At 45.8% G+C, this 19,092-nt stretch overlaps 1 protein-coding gene across 1 annotated transcript in view; it reads right to left on the reverse strand.

The window, feature by feature from the left end:
* Window positions 1-1,130: 1,130 nt before the first annotated feature.
* LOC122933399 (omega-hydroxyceramide transacylase-like) overlaps window positions 1,131-19,092 on the reverse strand; it is a 75,902-nt gene continuing 57,940 nt past the window's right edge. Inside the window, exons 3-5 of the mRNA XM_044288372.1 lie at window positions 16,941-17,006; window positions 8,269-8,478; window positions 1,131-1,586 (exon numbers count right to left, since the gene is read on the reverse strand). Of these exons, the coding sequence (XP_044144307.1) occupies window positions 1,419-1,586; window positions 8,269-8,478; window positions 16,941-17,006 (444 nt within the window). The 3' untranslated portion in view covers window positions 1,131-1,418. The remainder of the gene's footprint in view (window positions 1,587-8,268; window positions 8,479-16,940; window positions 17,007-19,092) is intronic.

The following is a 19,092-nucleotide window of genomic DNA, read 5'->3' on the forward strand; positions in this document are numbered from 1 at the left end:
TCCCCAACGGCTCATAACCTCGCCCTCCGTGTGCCTGTGCCCGTCCTTTACTCTCCTCCTCTCTCCTTTTCCACTGCGCCCGCTACGAATTTGACTGCGCAGCAGTGGAAAAGGAGAGAGGAGCGTAAACGAGCGGGCAGAGGCACACTGAGGGCGGGGTTATGAGCCGTTGGGGAGGTCCGGTCTTGGGCTCGGAAGATTGAGACGCCGCCCTGGGCACTTGAGAGGGCGCATTTACAGAATCTTCAAAGTTCATTTTTGGCTGAAAGAAGACTCCGGTATATGCAACAAAGGTACCGTTTTTAACTTCTGGGTGGCACATATAACGCTATTGGATCTGTCTAATATGCTCAAATGTGGTGACAATATAAGTTAAATCCACGGCACTCCAAAAGTTTTTTTGCAAAATAAAGTTTCACATTTTAATTTTCAGTATACAGAATATCGTTCATGTACATCCAGTGCAATTCATAGTGCAATTCATTTATAAATAGTAAGTATGTGCCATATCAGAAAATTCCCGGACGTTTCGGTCTGTACGACCTTCTTCAGCGGGCTCTGTAGGCAGGGTCAGGAGGCTGGCGCTGGATGTCATCCAGCGCCAGCCTCCTGACCCTGCCTACAGAGCCCGCTGAAGAAGGTCGTACAGACCGAAACGTCCGGGAATTTTCTGATATGGCACATACTTACTATTTATAAATGAATTGCACTGGATGTACATGAACGATATTCTGTATACTGAAAATTAAAATGTGAAACTTTATTTTGCAAAAAAACTTTTGGAGTGCCGTGGATTTAACTTATATTGTCTAAACCACTCTCACAGGCACCCACACTGGATCGAAGGTGTGCGGAGTACAAAATTATCTAACAAATGTGGTGACAGACTCCCTTTAAGCCCATTTATTCTCAAATTGTCAAATTTACATTAAAAACAGATCCCCTTAACCTACCTCTCCCAAAATATTTGTTCATAAGGGTTCTTCATTTACAAGGCTATAGGTAGGGGTTACGTTTGTTTAATGTGCACAAACCCACTACTGAGGGTGTTACAGAGACCGCCATTTTGTCCCATTCGTCCTGTAGCCATGTACTGCATTTAATAAATTACTCAGGCAAGATTTGAGGATTCAAAAAATAGTTTATAGGTTTTAAAGAAACATTAGTGCTGTCTCCATTACCATAGTACCAACCTTATAGTTGCCTAGTGACCAGTAGACAACTGTAGAACAGATTCTCAGTATATGGAGCAAATAGAACATAAATTATGTACAACAGGTTGTGCCAGTACATTGTGGACATAGTTGGACAATTGCATAGGCATGGCTTGCACAGAAGATACCTGTTGCACTGCTCAGCATTCCTGCTGTATGCAAAAATGTTTGGATTTCTTTCAGTGAAAGTTAAGGATTTAGGGATCAATAAACTGTTTTCCAATTATCATTTTGGTCTTCTTTTAGAACATATATGTTTCGTGAATCCTTTATGTGGTTGTATAAACAAGGCGTAGATAGATTGATTTTGCCATTGGAAATTAGATACAGAAATGCATCTTTATAACCTTGGAAGTAAAAATTCTTCAGTACCTGCGGGTGCAAAATAAAATGTATAACCGTATGAATAGTCTTAATAAAAAATGCTAATTACATAAACCCAGTGCATGTGTACACATCTGCATACATGGTGTAAGTACCCACCATCATATTACTTCATGCAAATGTTTTATCATAGTTAAAATGAATAAAAATGTGAGTTCAAGAAGATCAGTGACCAAAACACCAAAGGGGGGGGGGGGGGGGGGGGAGACAGAAGTGTCATCTGAAATATATCAATTTTTATGGAACGCCAAACCTTGAGTACCTGCTGCCTCACTGGGCGAATAATTTCACTGCAAAATCACGTGGCAATTGGCATTTTCGCGGGGATTATATCTTATTTGTGTGCAAAAAACTATGAAAAACCTTGCAAGTAACAAGTCTGTGAATTAAGTCTGCCCATTTGTGGGTAAAGCCCAGCATAGAATGACCAGACACAGTGGTCCCTCAAGATACAATGACCTCAGGATACAATATTTTCAACATATAATGTTTTTTTTTTCTGACCTATCACATGTTGAAACTAGATCAACATTCAATGGCTCAGACTCCGATCCAACCAATGAATGCCACTTCTCTGTTAAAAATAGTTTTATTAGTTGCTAGTTAGTTATTCCTGACTGTTATATGTAAGGACTTGTTTTAGCGATCTTAGTTATCTGCTTATTTTTCTTAAGTCTTCATTTTCTCTCATCTTGGATGACATTTTGGGTCTTTGGAACCAATACTCAAGTTACAGTGGTTTCAGGACAACCATTATAACTTGAGGGACCGCTATATAAATATACACAGTCTTGCAAAAGTGAGTACACCCCTCAAATTTTTTGTGAATATTTTATATTTTCATGGGACAACACTGAAGATATGACACTGATACAATATAAAGTAAAGTAGTCAGTGTACAGCTGGTATAACAGTGTAAATTTGGTGTGCCCTCAAAATAACACAGCAATTAACGTTTAAACCACTAGCAACAAAAGAGTACACCGCTAAGTGAAAAATGGTCAAATTGTGCCCAAAGGGTCAATATTTTGTATGGCCATTATTTTCCAGCATTGCCTCAACTCTCTTGGGAATGGAGTTCACTAGAGCTTCTCAGGTTGCCACTGGAATCCTCTTCCACTCCTCCATGAGGACATCACAGAGCTGGTGGATGTTAGAGACCTTACGCTCCTCCACCTTCCATTTGAGGATGCCCCACAGATGCTCATTAGGGTTTAAGTCTGGAGACATGCTTGGCCAGTCCAGCACCTTTACCCTCTGTTTCTTTAGCAAGGCAATGGTTGTCTTGGAGGTGCGTTTGGGGTCGTTATGTTAGAATACTGCCCCGCAGCCCAGTTTCTGAAGGCAGGTGGATCATGCTTTGCTTCAGTATGTCACAGTACATGTTAACATTTATGGCTCCCTCAATGAACTGTAGCTCCCCAAAGCCAGCAGCACTCATGCTGCCCCAAACCATGACACTCCCACCACCAAGCTTGACACCATCTGAACCAAATAAGTTTCTTTGTCTCATCAGACCACAGGATATGGTTCCAGTAATCCACATCCTTAGGCCTCATGCAGACGACGTTTTTTTTTTTACGGTCCGCAAAAACGGGGTCCGTAGGTCTGTGACCGTTTTTTCATCCGTGGGTCTTCCTTGATTTTTGGAGGATCCACGGACATGAAAAAAAAAAAGTGCAGAGCCAAACGTATCCGTTCTGAATTACAATGCAAGTCAATGGGGACGGATCCGTTTGACGTTGACACAATATGGTGCAATTGCAAACGGATCCGTCCCCATTGACTTTCCATGTAAAGTCTGGAGTCCCTTTTATACCACCAGAATTTTCTCCAATCCGATGGCATAGTTTAACTTGAAGCATCCCCATCACTATGGGAATGCCTCTATGTTAGAATATACTGTCGGATATGAGTTACATCGTGAAAACTCATTTCCGACAGTATATTCCAACACAGAGGCGTTCCCATGGTGATGGGGACGCTTCTAGTTAGAATATACTACAAACTGTGTACATGACTGCCCCCTGCTGCCTGGCAGCACCCGATCTCTTACAGGGGGCCGTGATCAGCCCAATTAACCCCTCAGGTGCCGCACCTGAAGGGGCTAATTGTGCGTATCATAGCCCCCTGTAAGAGATCAGGGCTGCCAGGCAGCAGGGGGCAGACCCCCCTCCCTCTCCAGTTTGAATATCATTGGTGGCCAGTGCGGCCCCCCCTCCCTCCCTCTATTTTATTAATAACATTGGTGGCACAGTGTGCGGCCTCCCCCGGCCCCCCCTCCCTCTATAGTAATAAGAACAATGGTGGCAAGTGTGCGGCCTCCCCTCTCCCCTGCGATCATTGGTGGCAACGGAGTTCCGATCGGAGTCCCAGTTTAAATCGCTGGGGCTCCGATCGGTAACCATGGCAACCAGGACGCTACTGCAGTCCTGGTTGTCATGGTTACTTAGCAATAGAAGCATCATACTTACCTGCTGGCTGCTGCGATGTCTGTGTCCGGCCGGGAGCTCCTCCTACTGGTAAGTGACAGGTCTGTGCGGCGCATTGCTAAATGAACTGTCACTTACCAGTAGGAGGAGCTCCCGGCCGGACACAGACATCGCAGCAGCCAGCAGGTAAGTATGATGCTTCTATTGCTAAGTAACCATGACGACCAGGACTGCAGTAGCATCCTGGTTGCCATGGTTACCGATCGGAGCCCCAGCGATTAAACTGGGACTCCGATCGGAACTCTGCTGCCACCAATGATCGCGGGGGGGGGGGGTGGAGAAAGAGGGGAGGCCGCACACTGGCCACCATTGTTCTTATTACAATAGAGGGAGGGAGGGGGGGGGGCGGGGCACACTGTGCCACCAATGTTCTTATTACAATAGAGGGAGGGGGGCCGCACTGGCCACCAATGATATTCAAACTGGGGAGAGAGGGGGGTCTTGCCCCCTGCTGCCTGGCAGCCCCGGATCTCTTATAGGGGGCTATGATACGCACAATTAACCCCTTCAGGTGCAGCACCTGAGGGGTTAATTGTACGGATCACAGCCCCCTGTAAGAGATCGGGTGCTGCCAGGCAGCAGGGGGCAGTCATGTACACCGTTTGTTGTATATTCTAACTAGAAGCATCCCATCACCATGGGAACGCCTCTGTGTTAGAATATACTGTCGGATCGGAGTTTTCACAAAATGAAAACTCAGCTCTGAAAAAGCTTTTATGCAGACGGATCTTCGGATCCGTCTGTATGAAAGTAACCTACGGCCACGGATCACGGACACCAATCTTGTGTGCATCCGTGTTCTTTCACGGACCCATTGACTTGAATGGGTCCGTGAACCGTTGTCCGTCAAAAAAAAAAAAAAATAGGACAGGTCCTATTTTTTTGACGAACAGGATACACAAATCACGGTCTTGGCTGCAAAACGGTGCATTTTCCGATTTTTCCACAGACTTATTGAAAGTCAATGGGTCCGCGAAAAAAAAAAAAAAAAAGGAAAACGGCACAACGGCCACGGATGCACACAACGGTCGTGTGCATGAGGCCTTAGTCTGCAGAAAACGGTTTGCGGGCTTTGTGCATCATCTGAAGAGGATTCCTCTTCCATTCAGACCAATTTGATGCAGTGTGCAGAGCACTGACAGGCTGAACCCACACCCCTTTAACCTCTGCAGCAATCATACTTCTCTACTTTGGATATGACTGAGCACAGGCACTAAACTTCTTTGGTTAACCTGTTCTGTAGAACCTGTTTTGTTAAACCGCTGTATGGTTTTGGCCACAGTGCTGCAGCTTAGTTTCAGGGTGTTGGCAATCTTATGGCCTAGGCCTGTGATGGCTAACCTCCAGCACTCCAGTTGTGGTAAGAACTCCCAGGACGCACACTTGCTTGGCTGTTCTCACAACTCCATAGAAATGAATGTAGAGCAATAATTCTTTTTTTCAGATCCTCAGAGTTCTTTGCCAAGAGGTGCCATGTTGAACTTCCAGTGACCAGTATGAGAGTGGGAGAGTGATAACACCAAATTTAACACACCTGCTCTCCATTCACACCTGGGGAGGGAAAATGGCTAATTGTTCACAATTTGGCAATTTTCAATTATGGGTGTACTCAGTTTTGTTGCCAGCGGTATAGAGAATAAAGGCTGTGTTTTAAGTTATTTTGAGGGCACACCACAATGACTGACTACTTTATGATGTATTAAAGTGTCATATCTTGTCCCATAAGAAAATAGTTACAAAATATATATTTTAGCAGGATGACCCGGCTTTGCATGGGTATATTTTCACCATTTCATTTAATGCTTGTGTACTGTTGAAAATACAGTATCGGCCATAACAGTGACCGACAGCACCCCTCCCCCTTTACACAGTTGCCCGCTACCTTAAAATAAACCCCTACAGTGTCTCACCCCCTTAAGTGACCTGCACAATGGCCCACACCTTTAACAGTCACCTTTACAGTACCCTAACCCATTAACTGAGACCTCCTCAGTGCCTGCCCATTGTTGTTATAGAAACCTGGTGTAAAACTGTGTGCATGTCGAAACCGAAGGACCTACAAGCTTCTATTGTCGGATAAGGGTCAGGTGATTGTGCCATATTTACATTTTTTTGGGGGGGGGGGGGGGGAATATCTCAGAAACTGTATGTCCTTGAGAGCCTTCCCGGACACCTGATGTACCTGTGTGCCAAATTTGGTGAAGATCGGCCCAGTCATTTGGTCTGCATTAGACAATACAAGCCCCCAACTGCCATGCACATGGTCACATGTCCCTTTTCAGCCAATGGAAACTCAAAGGCTCTTAGTCTCCACATACACACAGTTTTACTCCAGGTTTCCATAACAACCCAGCCACTTTTCTTCACTGCTGTAGGTCAGCTTTAGGCTGTCGTGTCGCAGCGTGACACCATAACCTATCAAAAATGGTTTGTGACAAAAGAGGGAGGGGCACTGTGGAGATCACTGTAAAGGGTGGGCTCCTGAGGTCAATGTCAAGGGAATGGGGGGCTGTGAAACTCAACGTTAAGGGGCGGGCTGCTATGAAGGTCAAAGTTAAGGGGATGGGCTGTTGTGGAGGTCCCATTTTAAGGAGGCAGGGCACTGTGGGGGAAGTCCGTGTTAAGGGGCAAGGAGCTGTGGAGTTCACTGTTAAGGGGGCGGGGTACTGTAGAGGTCACTCTTATGGGGGGATACTGTTGATATCTTTTATCAACGCAAACATTAAATGAAATATACCAGTGCAAAGCTGGTTCCTTCTGCAAGTTTATCTATATATTTTAGCAGGATGAACCTGCTTCCCAGATATATTTCGATTATTTCAATTAATATTTATGTGAGGGAAAAAATAAAGATATATGTGTCCCCATAACATTGACCTCTACAGCGCCTCACCTTGGTAACTGTAACAGTCACAGCCCCCTGCCCCCATAACAGTGTTCTCCACAGCGGTCCGTCCCTTTAACATTTACCCTCCACACTGACCTTCACAGCAGCCTGCTGCCTTAACAGTGACCTCCACAGCGACCCACCCCTTAAATAACCTGACAATGACCCGCCCACTTAAAATCAACCTCTACCCCCTTAACATTGTCCTTCACAGCAGCCAGCCCCATTAACAGTGGCACCTCCCCCCACACAGTGGACGCAGACTTAACAGACCTGCACAGTGCCCCTCCCCTTTAAGAGAGGCAAGGGTAGCCACAAATAGTTTCAGATTTCTCCAGATTTCTCTTGTTCATTCACTTTACTTTGCAAAATGCAAACACAGCATTATGTAGTTTGCACAGTACTGTAGGCAGGTTGCTGAAGCTCATTAAATAGACTAGTCCTGTATGGAGCCATGTTTATTTCCCATGGCGCATTGCCAAGAAGAAAAGAACCATCTGGCTAACCTATTTTCCTTTGTCAAAGCCCAAGGCTTAATGGAAAGTTGGATCTTGACTCCTTGCCAGTGCCACCTAGAAGTTTCTCTTTCTTGGGAGATACACCTTTGCACATTAATGTATATATATTCTGCCTAGTCAGTCCCTTCTGCTCTAGAACAGGATGCCTACACAGATCTATTCTTGATAGGTTCCTTCATATGTGGCAGCCTACCCTTGCTTGGTTGCTGGTCATGAGTACGATTGTAAGGTCACACTATCCATCTTTCACATTCTAGATACCATTTTAATTCAAAAATAATGTTCAGTCTAATCCATTGACTTGCATGGTCAGATTTGAGCTCACAAAAATGAGCAGGATCAAGCAAATAAAATCCAGTAAATAAAACCCAGTTTGCTTTATTTCATCCTATTAAAATATCATGATGATACCCTATACAGTACGTCTCCATACTCACATCTTCCAAAAAATGTGAATATTCAGTTGTATGCTGAATAGTCATGATATTTTAAGAAATAAAGCAAACTGGATTTTATTCGCTGGATCCTGCTCGTTTCTGTTGGATACATGTTAGAGTCTGGACTGATTTGGGATCCGTAGCTGAATTGGATTACAACTCCCCCACCTGCAAAAGCTGGACTTTTCTACAGACATGTCAAATTTGAGCTACAGAATCTATTGCCTTATTGTCCTGACTACATACAATATTGCTGGGTACTTTCAAACCCATATGGTGTGTTGGCCATATCAATTGTGGAGTCAATGCTTTAAAAGATTATATAAAAATACTTACTGTTCTTGTTGGTGGGAATAACGTTTGGACCACTCTACACATGTTCTGGATCGAGTACAAGAAGCTGGTATTAAATATATTCACGCACAGATGGCTGACAGGACAATCTCTGGGACAGATGTCAATCTCCCCTGTGAACGGGGATATAGTGATCATAGACTTTCCATCGAAGAATGGGTGGAAGTTTGTAATCCCACCGTCAACATATCTCTGGTAAGGAAAAAAAAAAATATATATAAAATATAAAAAAAAATTATTATATATACACACAGGTCCTTCTAAAAAAATTAGCATATTGTGATAAAGTTCATTATTTTCTGTAATGTACTGATAAACATTAGACTCATATTTTAGATTCATTACACACCAACTGAAGTAGTTCAAGCCTTTTATTGTTTTAATATTGATGATTTTGGCATACAGCTCATGAAAACCCCAAATTCCTATCTAAAAAAATTAGCATATCATGAAAAGGTTCTCTAAACGAGCTATTAACCTAATCATCTGAATCAACTAATTAACTCTAAACACCTGCAAAAGATTCCTGAGGCTTTTAAAAACTCCCACCCTGGTTTATTACTCAAAACCGCAATCACGGGTAAGACTGCCGACCTGACTGCTGTCCAGAAGGCCATCATTGACACCCTCAAGCAAGAGGGTAAGACACAGAAGGAAATTTCTGAACGAATAGGCTGTTCCAGGAGTGCTGTATCAAGGCACCTCAGTGGGAAGTCTGTGGGAAGGAAAAAGTGTGTCAGAAAACGCTGCACAACGAGAAGAGGTGACCGGACCCTGAGGAAGATTGTGGAGAAGGACAGATTCCAGACCTTGGGGGACCTGCGGAAGCAGTAGACCGAGTCTGGAGTAGAAACATCCAGAGCCACCGTGTACAGGCGTGTGCAGGAAATGGGCCACAGGGGCCGCATTCCCCAGGTCAAGCCACTTTTGAACCAGAAACAGCGGCAGAAGCGACTGACCTGGGCTACAGAGAAGCAGCACTGGACTGTTGCATGCCATTCGGAAATCAAGGTGCCAGAGTCTGGAGGAAGACTGGGGAGAGGGAAATGCCAAAATGCCTGAAGTCCAGTGTCAAGTACCCACAGTCAGTGATGGTCTGGGGTGCCATGTCAGCTGCTGGTGTTGGTCCACTGTGTTTTATCAAGGGCAGGGTCAATGCAGCTAGCTATCAGGAGATTTTGGAGCACTACATGCTTCCATCTGCTGAAAAGCTTTATGGAGATGAAGATTTCATTTTTCAGCACGACCTGGCACCTGCTCACAGTGCCAAAACCACTGGTAAATGGTTTACTGACCATGGTATTACTGTGCTCAATTGGCCTGCCAACTCTCCTGACCTGAACCCCATAGAAAATCTGTGGGATATTGGGAAGAGAAAGTTGAGAGACGCAAGACCCAACACTCTGGATGAGCTTAAGGCCGCTATCGAAGCATCCTGGGCCTCCATAACACCTCAGCAGTGCCACAGGCTGATTGCCTCCATGCCACGCCGCATTGAAGCAGTGATTTCTGCAAAAGGATTCCCGACCAAGTATTGAGTGCATAACTGAACATAATTATTTGAAGGTGGACTTTTTTTGTATTAAAAACACTTTTCTTTTATTGGTCAGATGAAATATGCTAATTTTTTGAGATAGGAAATTTGGGTTTTCATGAGCTGTATCCCAAAATCATCAATATTAAAACAATAAAAGGCTTGAACTACTTCAGTTGGTGTGTAATGAATCTAAAATATATGAAAGTCTAATGTTTATCAGTACATTACAGAAAATAATGAACTTTATCACAATATGCTAATTTTTTGCAGAAGGACTATATATATATATATATATATATATATATATATATATATATATATATATATATATATACACACACACATACATACACACACAAAATGGGATAAATAAAATTATTCATTTGTGTAAGATATTACTGTCAGAGGCATAACTTGAGAAAAGTCTCTTGGCTCCAATGCAAAATGTGTAGCTGGACCTCCCCCACCTACAATGTAGACACCAGGACAAGGGTATGACAACCCTGCCTCACCTATAGCTACACCCTTTTTACGTTTATCACATATTATACCATAAGTGACTATGCTGTTGGGTGCTTTTTACACTTCAGAGTTCTGACCCATGACTCCAGATTAGTTGCACTGCCTCTCGTCAGTGGCTCATGCTGTGGTCTCCGATTTAGGCCTAGCTGTGTGAATTGTACTTCTTACTTTCATTTTGTGCCGCCAGCTAATAACCCTTATCTCTAAAACTACTAAGAGGTCATAAATACTTCTTTAAGCCACATTCTTATCAGTAAGATAAGAACGGAGCTACAATGAGCTTTTTTTAATGTCAGAGAGCAGAGATAAGGAGCCTGTCAGATTAGCTGGCTGATGGGGCGGAGAGAAAATTAAGATCCCCCTGTTAGAGCCTCTCAGCCCTGTACAAAGGGGTTTGTAATAAAGACCAATTTAGCTAAAAATAATTTTTTTGCTTCAAAAGGAGTACAAAGCAAGTTGCCCCCCAAAAGATGTACATAACCATTAAGGGCATCCAGTCACCGCCAAGGCCAGTGATTGGCTATAGCCATGTCAAGCCAGATATTTTCAGCAAGGGAGCCCAGCAGAGCATTGCAGGCCCAGATGAGAAGGAGTGGGGAGCCAGGGCCAGGATGAAAGCTTCCCATTACAGGTCTGGCCAAGTATTGGCAGGGTATGGGGGTTCCAAAAACCCTCTCCAATCTTGCATAACCAGTTTTCATTTTTTCACTCTTCTCCTTCTCAAAAGTCACAACTTTATTTTTCTGTCGACATACCCATATGAGTTTTTTTTTTTTTTTGGGCGACAAGATTTACCTTCTAATGGCACCATTTAAATATTGCATATGATGTAGTAAGGAGATAGAAAAAGTAAATAAATCAAATTTATCCAAAGGATAAAAGCCGTAACCCAGGCATAAAGGACCTTTGGGATATCTTAGGTAAAGGATATCATAGCCTCCGGCAACCTCACCAGAAGTTCCACCGACATTGAACTAACCCACTGCTCCAAAACCAAGAAACCTAAACAGCCTAAAACAGTGGATTTGCAGAATTACCTCTGTACCATCTAGAGACTGCATAATTGTACTGCTGCAACTAAAAGACATCCAAAGTAAAAGTTGTGAGTTGCATCTTACCACTGTCTACCTCATTATTACTACCTATGGTTGTACCACCATTAACGGTACTGGCGTCACAACATAAAACATCAAGGGATTAAGCCGCAACAAGCACTCTAAGCATCCCTAAAATCAAGGGCACCTCAACCACCATCTTGGCTGATGCTTCCTACCACAGAGCGTGCCCCGGAGGATTTCGTGCTGTCCACCTCACTGTGAGGCCAGCCCAGGGAGGCCATCAGCTAACCGTGAGTAAACTGATCAACTGTGTGTTATATCATTTGGCCCCTCATCGGTCCACCGTGCACCTCACGTGTTGCCCCTGCGACTGGCTGGCTGCACAGTGAGAGGCCTGAGCTCCCAATGTCATCTAGCGGTTATGGCTTGAATGGCTGACTCGGTCATCCACTTCGTCCCAAGTGACATCAGACACCCCCAGCCAAGAGTCAGTGGGTTCATCAGACAGCCTTTAGTTGGCATGACCTGGGAGCAGGCCCTGTGCCCTCGCCTGTCCTCAACCTGCCTCGGTCCTTTTCTGTTTCCCTCAGCCAGAGAAGTATTGTATGCTGTAGGCTCAGCGCCACTATACAGAGAGGACGAGCTACTAGAAGACAGTCAGCAGCTACTGGCAAGCCAAGATGTGGAGGAGACATCTGCCGCTTCCTCCACTAGGCAGGCAAGTAGTGATGAGAGTGGCATGGGAGCTGCTGACCCAGAGATGGTTGAGGAGGACATCAGTGATGTGCAGACTTGATGAGGATGAACGCACTTGGGATCCGGGTGACGAAGAGACATCATCATCATCATCATCATCGGGAGAAGAGGAGGTTGGCAGCAGCAGAGCCAGCAAGATGCTAGCATGGCCGGGAGTCAGCAATGGAAAGTCAGTAGCCAAACATGCCCAGGGTAGACCACCTGCTTTGCAGGAGCCTACCAGCCCAGGAAGTAGAGGTGCATGGGTTTACAGAGGCAGCAGCGCGTAGTGTTGGGGTTAAAAAAATCACCTACTCAGCAGTGTGGCAGTTTTTTGTTAAGCCGCCAGGGAAGGTGAACATGGCCATATGTAGAATCTGTGGGCAGAAGGTGAAGTGTGGCCAGGGTGCCAATATTGGCACAACAGCCCTGCATCAACATATGCTGTCACCATAAAGTGGCCTGGGAGAAGTGTGGCTCTGATGTGATGGCGCAGCATCACCCAGTAGCACGCAGCCGATTTCAGGCAGTCAAGGTTCCACCACCTCAGCTGAAGTGAGCAGTCTGCCCTTCCCATCATCTGCTGGTCCTGATGCTCCTGCTCCTCAGCATTGGATCACCGAAGCGATTGCCAAGAGACAACAGTATGCATGCACTCATCCAACGGCGCAGAAGCTGAACGTGCTCCTGTCCAAGTTGCTGGTGCTGCAGTCTCTCCCTTTACAAGTGGTGGTGTCACAATACTAGTGGAATACTGCTGGAATCCAATGGCAGGGACAAGGCCTGTACACAGGAAACACTGGAGTCTTGAATAGGAGGTTGCAGGACTGAAGGATGTAGCAGAGCCAAGCAAGCGGAGCTGTAACCGGTAGCAACGGTGCAGGACTGAAGGATGCAACAGGGCCAGGCAGGCGGGGCCGTTACCGGTAGCAATGGTGCAGGACTGAAGAATGCAGCAAAGCAGAGGTCAGACGAGCAATGGGTCAGGGCAGGTGGCAAAGGAACGTAGTCAAACAGTCCGGGTCGGCAACAAGAGGTAGCAGGGTCTTCACAAAGTAGCAGGGTAAACCGCAAGTAGGAGGAACAAACCAGAGTGCTACTTCCAAGCAAGAGGACTGCACGAGCAGAAGCTAAACATAATACTCAAACAATTAGTAACAGGCTTGAGAGGTTTAAATGTGAAACAGGAAGTAAGATGGCACCCAGCTGAGACACAATCCACCATCTTAACTGAGGGAGAACTTAAAGGGCTTCTGTCAGCCCACTAAACCCTTTTTTTTTCTCCCGTTAATATTAATCCCTACACTGCAAGCTCCCTGAACATATGCTAAATATTCATTTTCGTTCAGTAGATATTGTTAAAAATCAAGTTTTATAATATGTAAATTACCTTGCTACCAGCAAGTAGGGCGGCTACTTGCTGGTAGCAGCCGCATCCTCCTCTCATCATGACGCCCCCTCCGCCGTTTGATTGACAGGGCCAGGGAACAGGTTCGTTCTCTGCTGGCCCTGTTCGAATTCAAAATATCGCGCCTGCGCCGTACCTTTCTTTAATCGGTGCAGGCGCACTGAGAGGTGGCCTCTCTCCCGGCCGCTCCATCCTCAATGCGCCTGCGCCGGGTGTGGATGTGATGTCATCGGCGCAGGCGCACTGAGAGGTGGCCGCTCCATCCTCAACGCGCCTGCGCCGATGACGTCACATCCACACCCGGCGCAGGCGCATTGAGGATGGAGCGGCCGGGAGAGAGGCCGCCTCTCAGTGCGCCTGCACCGATTAAAGAAAGGTACGGCGCAGGCGCGATATTTTGAATTCGAACAGGGCCAGCAGAGAACGAACCTGTTCCCTGGCCCTGTCAATCAAACGGCGGAGGGGGCGTCATGATGAGAGGAGGATGCGGCTGCTACCAGCAAGTAGCCGCCCTACTTGCTGGTAGCAAGGTAATTTACATATTATAAAACTTGATTTTTAACAATGTCTACTGAACGAAAATGAATATTTAGCATATGTACAGGGAGCTTGCAGTGTAGGGATTAATATTAACGGGGGAAAAAAAAAAATAAAAAAAAAAAAAAAAAGGGCTTAGTGGGCTAACAGAAGCCCTTTAAGGGCAAGACAATCTGAAATAAACAGACGTACCAGGATGATTTCTGACAGGTGGACTCTGCACCTTTCAGAGAACTGATGGCTTGTGCAGTCAAGGTGGAGAGTCCCAATCTGTTATTTATTTGCCAAAAAGGCAGTACCAGCCCTGCACACACATGTAGAACAGAAGCTGGGTCAGTCCTTGAGCCCGTCAGTGTGTCTGCCAAAGTGCACTGCAGCACCGACGTGTAGAGCTGTAACTATGGTCAGGGACAATACATATCCTTTATGGCTCAGTGGGAGAATGTCGTTCCTGCACAGCCACACCAGCAACTTGGCCAGATCACGCCGCTTCCGCCTCCATGTTCTCACACAGTTGGTCCTGCGCCAACATCCGCCTCCTCATCCTTCACTGCAGGCAGAATTCACAGTGTTCCTCCAGCATACCAAATCTGCAGGGCACGGCGGTGTCACGCTGTTCTACACCTAGTTTGCCTGGTCGAACTGAGTCACACAGGGGAGAAACTGCTCCGTGTCCTTCGTCAAGAAATCGAATCCTGGCTTTCTCCATGACAACTGAAAATTGGAACCACGGTGACAGACAACAGGAAGAACATTGTTTTGGCACTGCGCCAAAGGAGGACTGAGCCATGTGCTCTGCATGGCACACATGTTCAATTCGGTTGTCAAGTGGTTCCTGAAGCTTTTCACCCATCTGCAAGCCATCCTAAAAATGGTCAGGGAACTTTGCATGCACCTCAGCCACTTGAACACCGCAAAGCACACCCTACTTAAGCTGCAGAACAGCATCCCCCAATATAGGCTATGTGATGTTTCCACCTTCCATATGTTGGACCTACTATACGAACAAAGAAAGGCCATAAATGATTTCTTGATGATCCAAGCAGACAGGCGTACTCCCTTGTGTAACTTCAATGTCATCCAGTGAAGGACGAGGTTGGAGCATAAGCAATGTCTAGCGAAATGGGTGGTTTTTCTACACAGGTGACAGGAGAGGAGGAGCAGGCAGAGGAGCTACAGGGTGATGAGTAAGACAAGGCAAAGGACCCAGACACACCGTGGCAGTATGCAGTGCAGATGGAGGCAGGGAGTCCCTCTGAGTCACTTGCACAAATGGCCTGATGCATGCTCTCTTGCTTGCGTAGTGACAGACGAATTGTCACTATTCGGCAGAGGGATGACTCCTGGCTCTCCACCTTGTTGACCCTCGCTACCGGGCCCAAATTTTTTATTTATTTTTTAATTTTTACACTCGCTGAGAGGGAGGACAAACTGAACTATTAGACCCCTTTCATACGGGCGAGAATTCTGCCCGGGTGCAATGCGTGAGGTAAACGTATTGCACCTGCACTGAATTGCGCGTTGCGTGAAAAAAAAAAAAAAAAAAAAAACACACACTTAAGAATGCTTACTAAAATGTGGCTTGAGGGGGTTATAAAAACTCACCTCAAATCCGGAATGACCGTGTGAAAAAGGCCTTATAGAGACATCCCATGTAGTCAGTTGGCCGCTGCCTATATGCGCCATCGCCCATCCTCATGCAGGTCTGACTGGGGGGCCCTCTGCACTCACGTTCCACTGCCATGGCTGCTGGAAGGGGTAGGAGCAGTTTTCTTCACCTGCCTACTGAAGAAACTACTCACCAGCAGGTAGACATGGAGCAGAACCTGAACCAGCAGGTGGTGGCATACTTGGACAGCACCATGCCACCCCAAGTTGAAGATACGCTGGACTACTGGGCAGTCAAACTGGATTGTAGTGGAAAAGCTGTCCTGCAAGGCCACTAATGAGGCATCAGAGTGGGTGTTTAGTGCGGCAGAAGTCATAGTTACCCCAAAAAGAACTTGCCTGTCCATCCAAAATTTGGAGAGACTGACCTTTGACAAGATGAATCAGGTGTGGACCAGCCAGGATTTCCACCCACCAATGCATCAGACTAGATCCACACCAACATTGACTATTCTAATGCTGCCACTCGCCTGATGCCAAGTGCTCCTCCTTTCACCTACCATCTTCAGTGGGTATTGGTATTGCCACCCTCCCACTTTGTCGTCTCCTGATGCTGCCACCACCTCCACACCGCCATTGTGCCACTCTGGTCTCCTCCTGATGTTTCCACCTCACCACTATGCCATAGGGATACTCTGGATTTCTCATGCTGTTCCCACCCTCCCTACTTCATGACTGGGCCATTATTTTGCCTTTCAGCCTGGCTGACATCATTGGTTTGACCCTTCTTCTAATCTGTCAGAAGGGAAAAAAAATATATAAAAAAAATTAATAAAATAAAATAAATATGAGACGCACAACGGAGCCTGTCTGTGTAGCAGCTGCAAGGCCTGTATGGGCTCATCAGAATTGTCTTATGATTTGGTAGCCAAATCTCATCTCTAATCACAATGATATCACCATTGCACTGCTTGAGCCATGCTTCGCAGGATTGTCACTAGGGGTACTTACAGTTAAAATGTTGAGAGCCACTACTTTATAGCAACTGCAACTCTATTAGAGTGACTTAAACGGGACCGAGCTGCACCAAAAGGTCATCTAACCAATGATGGGCATGCACAGCAGAGTCCCTTCCACAAATGTTCAGCAGGGGTGCCAGTAGTCAGACCTCGATCAGATATTGAAGACTTTTCATTAGGTTAGGTCATCAAATATTATACAGAGTATTGGAGTAGTCATTTTTACTTACCACTCCTCGGAACGTAGGTGGCACAAACCCAAAGTAAAAAGGAACAAAACAACCACATATTATAACCTGTGGAAAAAAAATACAAATAAATTATATTAAAGCAGATTAACAGCATACTTTATAAAAGATTGTCAGTTTGGAAACACTGGAATTCTACTATGCTAACTGAGAAATGTTGCTAGACAAAAAAAAAAAAATTATAATATGGAAAGGCAGGACAAAATGGTCAAGTTGATGACTCAGAAGCCCCTGCCTTTGGCACTTGAAATTCAACATGACTGGTGCTAGATGGATTCCCTTCTTGATCCTTTTCTCACCAATGTTGAATAGTAAAGGGAAAAAGTGCCATTCATGCCATGGTGCCGAGGAGGTGGGTTTTCAGGTTTCTTTTGAAGGATTCCATGGTAGGCGAAAGTCTGATATGTTGGGCTAGAGAGTTCCAGAGTATGGGGGAGGTTTGGGAGAAATCTTGGAAAGAGGGGAAAAGGATGTCCTGTGGGGATGTATCAGAAAAATAGCTCAGCTGTATGGAGGGGACAGGATGTGGATGGTCTTATATGCATTTGTTATTATCTTTAATTGAATTTGCTGGGTAATGGGAAGCCAGTTAAGGGATTGGCATAGAAGTAATGGGGTGAGAGGTGGATTAGTTTGGCAGCAGAGTTGAGGGGTGGTGTGCTAGATGGAAGTCCATGTAGGACACCAACAGAGAGGGGGATGAGATGAGGAGGTGGGGTGAGTGGGAGACACTAAATGTCCGGTCTGTGGTATGATGCGATTCAGGAGAGGGCCAAGTCGGTGATGCCAAGAGATTAGAGACTTTCAAGCAGATATATTCTACATCTAGTTTATTATTTTTATCTATAATCCATCCTTGGTGTCCACCTATTTTACCTACTGCTCATTCTGTCCCTGCCAGGATGTATACACCAAGCCATTGGGTTATGAAAGTTAGACACTAAACAAATTAAAGCAAAGGGACCCTCTAAAGAAAGATCTTCTGTGAGCAATGTGTGAACTTATTAGGGCTGTTTCACAAGAGCAAGTCCACTGCAGATATCACGCTCCATGTGAGAGCATGATCCTCCATTCTGAAGTTGCTGGAGCGCAGGGCATTATTCTTTATAATGCTATGTGCCTGTCACTATGATTCTGTATCAGTAAGGTCATGCAGCGACATTATAAATCATGATCATGCCCAGCGCTCCTGCAAGTCCAGAATGGAGGATCACGCTCAGTCCTGTAATGGACTCGCTCATGTGAACTAGCCATTAAAATGTCTCCCTCTTCAATTAAGGCCTCATGCACACGACCGTTGTGTGCATCCGTGGCCGTTGTGCCGTTTTCCTTTTTTTTCGCGGACCCATTGACTTTCAATGGGTCCGTGGAAGAAAAAAAATAAATAAAAATGCACCGTTTTGCAGCCGAGACCGTGATCCGTGATATACTCAGATCCGACTCATGAAGACTCAGATCCGACAGTATATTCTAACACAGAGGCGTTCCCATGGTGATGGGGACGCTTCTAGTTAGAATATACAACGAACTGTGTACATGACTGCCCCTGCTGCCTGGCAGCACCCGATCTCTTACAGGGGGCCGTGATCCGTACAATTAACACCTCAGGTGCTGCACCTGAAGGGGTTAATTGTGCGTATCATAGCCCCCTGTAAGAGGAGATCCGGGGCTGCCAGGCAGCAGACCCCCCCTCCCTCCCCAGTTTAAATGTCATTGGTGGCCAGTGCGCCCCCCCTCCCTCCCTCTATTGTATTAATAACATTGGTGGCACAGTGTGCGCCCCCCCTCCCTCCCTCTATTGTAATAATAGCATTGGTGGCACAGTGAGCGCCCCCCCCCCCCCCCTCTAGTGTATTAATAACACAGGATCTGGCAGAGGGACGGGTGGATTGAGGAGGCGGCGCTGAGGTGAGGAAGGCGGCGCTGGGCGCCAGACGGCGAGGGGTGCAGGCGGGCATCCTGGATTAACGCAAAACCCCTTGGGCACCTTAGGTAGGTGAGTGACAGCTTATAAAAACCTGTTTTTTTGGGCTAATAGAGCTACAAGCAGGTTTAATAAGGGCAGTTTAGGATTCATGTGATTAGCACCGACATGGCCATATGTTTAGCTTATAGGGCACAAATCTGATGACAG

The sequence above is a fragment of the Bufo gargarizans genome, chromosome 3 (genome assembly GCF_014858855.1).
Source record: "Bufo gargarizans isolate SCDJY-AF-19 chromosome 3, ASM1485885v1, whole genome shotgun sequence".
NCBI classification, from domain to species: domain Eukaryota; kingdom Metazoa; phylum Chordata; class Amphibia; order Anura; family Bufonidae; genus Bufo; species Bufo gargarizans.